Genomic DNA, 4,267 nt, shown 5'->3' with positions numbered 1-4,267 from the left:
GTAGCTGGGATCACAGGCGCACGCCACCATGACCAGCTCATTTTTATATTTTTAGTAGAGACGGGGTTTCACCATGTTGCCCAGGCTGGTCTCAAACTCTTGATCTCAGGTGATCCACCCACCTTGGCCTTGCAAAGTGCTGGGATTATGGGCGTGAGCCACCACACCCAGACAATTTTTGTAATTTTTTTTTTTTTTCTTGAGACATCTCACTCTGTGGCTTAGGCTGGAGCGATCATGGCTCACTGCAACCTCAAATTTCTCAGGCTCAGGCGATCCTTCCACCTCAGCTTCCCATGTAAATGGGACTACAGGGGCGTATACCACTGCACCCAGCTAGTTTTTTATATTTTGTAGAGACGGGGGCTCCCTGTGTTATCCAGGCTAATCTGGAACTCCTGGGCCCAATCAATCCTCCTGCCTTGGCCTCCCAAAGTGCTGAGATTCCAGGTGTGAGCCACCGTGCCTGGCCAATGTTGTATTTTTACACTGTGAGTTTATCAGAGTTGCATATGAATAGTGAATGAATCAACTCAAGCCCAGAAAGACACCGGTAGGGTAGAAAAAGTAGTTGGACTGGAGCAAGCACAGACGGACTTGGACTTGTCCTATACTTGGAGCTAGTTATTGCAAAAGTAGAGCGAGGGCAAGGCGTGAATTAAAAGTAGCCCAAGACCTTGACATCAACATTCATACTAAGTACTTAACAGTGTACTTCATAACTTAACAGTGTACAGGCTGCCAACACAACAGCTAATAGTCTTAGGCTAGTTTAAATGCTACTTTAAATAGTCTTAGGCGAAAAATGATGAATTTAGCATAGATCATATTACACTACTCTATTTTGTATTACTCGAAACCTAGTGAAAGGCTAGGCTACATGTTTTTGGTGGAGAATAATTGAGATGGTAGGGGTACTAAGAATGAGGACATGTGATGCACAGCTGATGAAACTGGGGACATTGATTGAGAGGACTCCTGAAAGACACGTCTTCAAATATCTGAGGAGATGTTATGTGGGGATGGGCCCAAATGGACAAAAGGAAGACTGACGGGTAGGGGAGAAAGAAAAACAAACTATGGAGAGTTAATCCAGTCCCACGTAAAGAAAAGTAACCTAGACACAGATTCCTTCAAAGAGAAATGGCACAGCTTCAGAAAGGAGCGAACTCCTGCTTCCTAATTAGAACTCTTCACGGGCTGGCAGACACTTGAGAAGGAACTCTAGGATCAGATGTGTTGGATAGATGTCCTGTAAAGAGCCTTCAAACTCAAGCATTATAGGAGAGGCAACACTGGAGATCATTATTAATGCATGTTTTATTTGGGGTTCATGAAAGAAATCCCACTTACCCATATCAGAGTCACCTCCACCAGAGGAGTTCAACTTACGAAAAATCTCCTGCTTCTTTGATTTAACCATGGGTGATGTATTTTCAAGCTTGGTGAAGAATGAAGGCAAGTAGCTTATACTCCCTGGTGAGCGGGAATCATTCCTGTTAGGGCCAAAGTTAAGTATATTACAACCATGTACTCCTAATCCTGGGGACATTCCTATCAATGATAACAACAGTCAGAGAGTACTTAGAAAACTACTGCCTCCTCATCCCGTGTTTGTGGTTACAGCCCTAAGAAACAGTATGTAATCATAAACCACTTAGTACATCATTTGAGGATAAAGGATTTAGCTCTCAAAATGAAATCATAAAATTAGAATTAGAATGGAGATAATCTAGAGCAGAAATTCTTCGGAAGGAATGAAGAAGTAGCAAATGAATATTAATAGAACTCAGAAACAGCTTATCGTGATGCCTTCTTAACAGCACAAACATTAATATATTCATGGTTGCCACCTAAACTGGGAACTATTTTACTAGAATTAGTTTTAAGTAAACTACAATTAAAACTAATAGCACACTTGCCTATAAAATAGCAGGAACTCATATCTAAGCAATCAACAGCTGGACTGGAACACAACAGTATAGGAATAAAACTGCCTATTTGTTAACAATCATTTCAAGCCACCTAACAAATGAGCTGAGTTTAATATAAAGAGTTTCATATTTTATTGGCAGCTTCCTATACTAACACATTTTAAAAAACAAGTTTCCCCTAACAGCTCAAGGCCACAAGGATCTAGCTAGAGCCAGAGCTGAGAACAGAGAATATAGGTTATTGGCAGCCTAATCCAGTCATGTGGATTCATTCATCATTCAAATACAAGAACACTTACTCTATGCCAGGAAAGATAATTAAGGTGATAGGAACAGGAATAAGACATGGTCCCTGTCCTCAAAACACTCATAAACATAGGGGGAAAGACGTAAATGTATAATAAAATTGAACATCACTCCCTCTCCAAAAATGGATTTTCTTCATTTCATTGAAAAGTACCAATATCTGTTTAGCTCCCTAAGAATAAATGCAATAAATTAATAGCAACACATTGTAAGAAAGGCACTAGCAATTTGGAGTTAGACCTTCGTTTAAAACTGGCCCTTCCCCATTAGTATCAGTACGACCATGAGCAAGTGACAGGTCTAGCTTTCAGCGCACCAGTGAAGGGTTCAGCATTAGGCAAACTGTATGACTATGGAATTCAGGGAACAATAAACAACATGATTTGGACAGAGATTCCAGTGTAGGGGTGATGCAGAGGGAAGTGACGCTGAATGGGCAGCATACACCTGGTCATGCAAGAACTCAGATGCCATGCTAAAGACTGGGTGCTGGATTCTGCATGAGTTGTAGACAAATCACCCAGGTGGAGGTATGGAGATTGACTGGAAAGGAGCCAACTCAAAGGCATCTAGTCAAATGGGGATAATAATTTAATAATTAATAGGGTTGGGGTCAGGGTTAGAAATAGGTAACATTAAATCTTTTCAGAGTCCACAGTGCTTGGTATACAGTAAGCATTCAAATGTTGGCTGAATCAATGGATGACCCTTTCCCCTAGACAAAAACATTTTAAAAAATATCTAGAAAGACTTAATTTCAAGAATAATGAACAAATATTTTCTAACCTATTTAAATATGATATTATAAATATTTTCTTTTTGCTAAGATCCACTAGCATTAAATCAGTAGGAAAACAGAGACAAATGATCCTCTGAGAATGCCATCCAGACATAAAAGCCCAAAGGAGAAAAATGGCACCAACTGAAGGAAATGTTAAAGCATAAGCACCCGCGCCACGAATGGCTGCTGTCACTAGGAAGTGCACGTACCTCTGCTCTGCAGGCTCTGCGCCCCTCTGAGACAACAGCAGCAAGCTGTCCTGTTTCTCATGCACAACTGGAACCTGGGGTGGGGAGATCGGCTCGTAGGGCTCCGAAGAGACGTGACTCCTCTCTGGGGATTTTCCAGGCCTACTATTGTAACGTGAAATATTAGATTGTGTTTCAAAGGCACACCTGAGACTTACCTAAACAGAAACTTGTTAACTCATGACTTCATTCAGGAGAAGAGGCAAAAGCTGCCAATTTCTATCAGAAGAAAAGTTACCTCAGGTATTCACTATATACATAGTTCAAACAAACAAACAAAAACCACTGTGTTACTGCCACTTGACCCATGCACACCCCGTGGATCCAGGAGTCACGTCATCAGACAGTGCTGCCCAGGCAGCAGCAGTGGCAGAAGTTGCGTCCTTGAGGCTCCCCACATGTCCTTCAACGTCAGACGCCATCCCACCCTTGGCTCCTTAGGAAAACCCTTGTTTCCCACCTATTGAGGTTTTCCTACCTATTTTGAGTCATGACTGACCAGTTCTTTCATCATCAAGTTAAAGATAAAGGACTTCAGTACTAAACTGACACCCAAGAAGTTTTATCAGGTGAGTCAACTTATGTTCTTTTTTTTTTTTGAGACAGAGTCTCGCTCTGTCGCCCAGGCTGGAGGGCAGTGGCGTGATCTTGGCTCACTGCAACCTCCACCTTGCGGGTTCACGCCATTCTCCTGCCTCAGCCTCCCGAGTAGCTGGAACTACAGGCGCCCGCCACCACGCCCGGCTAATCTTTTGTATTTTTAGTGGAGACGGGGTTTCACCTTGTTAGCCAGGATGGTCTCGATCTCCTGACCTCGTGATCGGCCCACCTCGGCCTCCCAAAGTGCTGGGATTACAGGCGTGAGAGTCAACATAGGTTCTAGTTACACTGTATTATGGCAGAGGGGTTCTCTGCAATTTTATATTTTTTCTCTGGATACCATTTGGTAAGAATAATATAAGATAGACACACTATTTAGCTCCCACCCATTTATCTCT

General features: G+C 42.3%; 1 protein-coding gene across 1 annotated transcript in view; it reads right to left on the bottom strand.

Moving 5' to 3' along the window:
- The window catches only part of NCOR1 (nuclear receptor corepressor 1), a 195,160-nt gene that overhangs the window by 16,613 nt on the left and 174,280 nt on the right, over positions 1-4,267 (bottom strand). Inside the window, exons 40-41 of the mRNA XM_011975291.1 lie at positions 3,231-3,374; positions 1,354-1,496 (exon numbers count right to left, since the gene is read on the bottom strand). Of these exons, the coding sequence (XP_011830681.1) occupies positions 1,354-1,496; positions 3,231-3,374 (287 nt within the window). The remainder of the gene's footprint in view (positions 1-1,353; positions 1,497-3,230; positions 3,375-4,267) is intronic.

This window comes from Mandrillus leucophaeus, unplaced genomic scaffold (assembly GCF_000951045.1).
Source record: "Mandrillus leucophaeus isolate KB7577 unplaced genomic scaffold, Mleu.le_1.0 Scaffold153, whole genome shotgun sequence".
In the NCBI taxonomy this organism is placed as follows: domain Eukaryota; kingdom Metazoa; phylum Chordata; class Mammalia; order Primates; family Cercopithecidae; genus Mandrillus; species Mandrillus leucophaeus.
The sequence above is the reverse complement of the archived record's forward strand: the minus strand, read 5'-3'. Positions and strand labels throughout refer to the sequence as shown.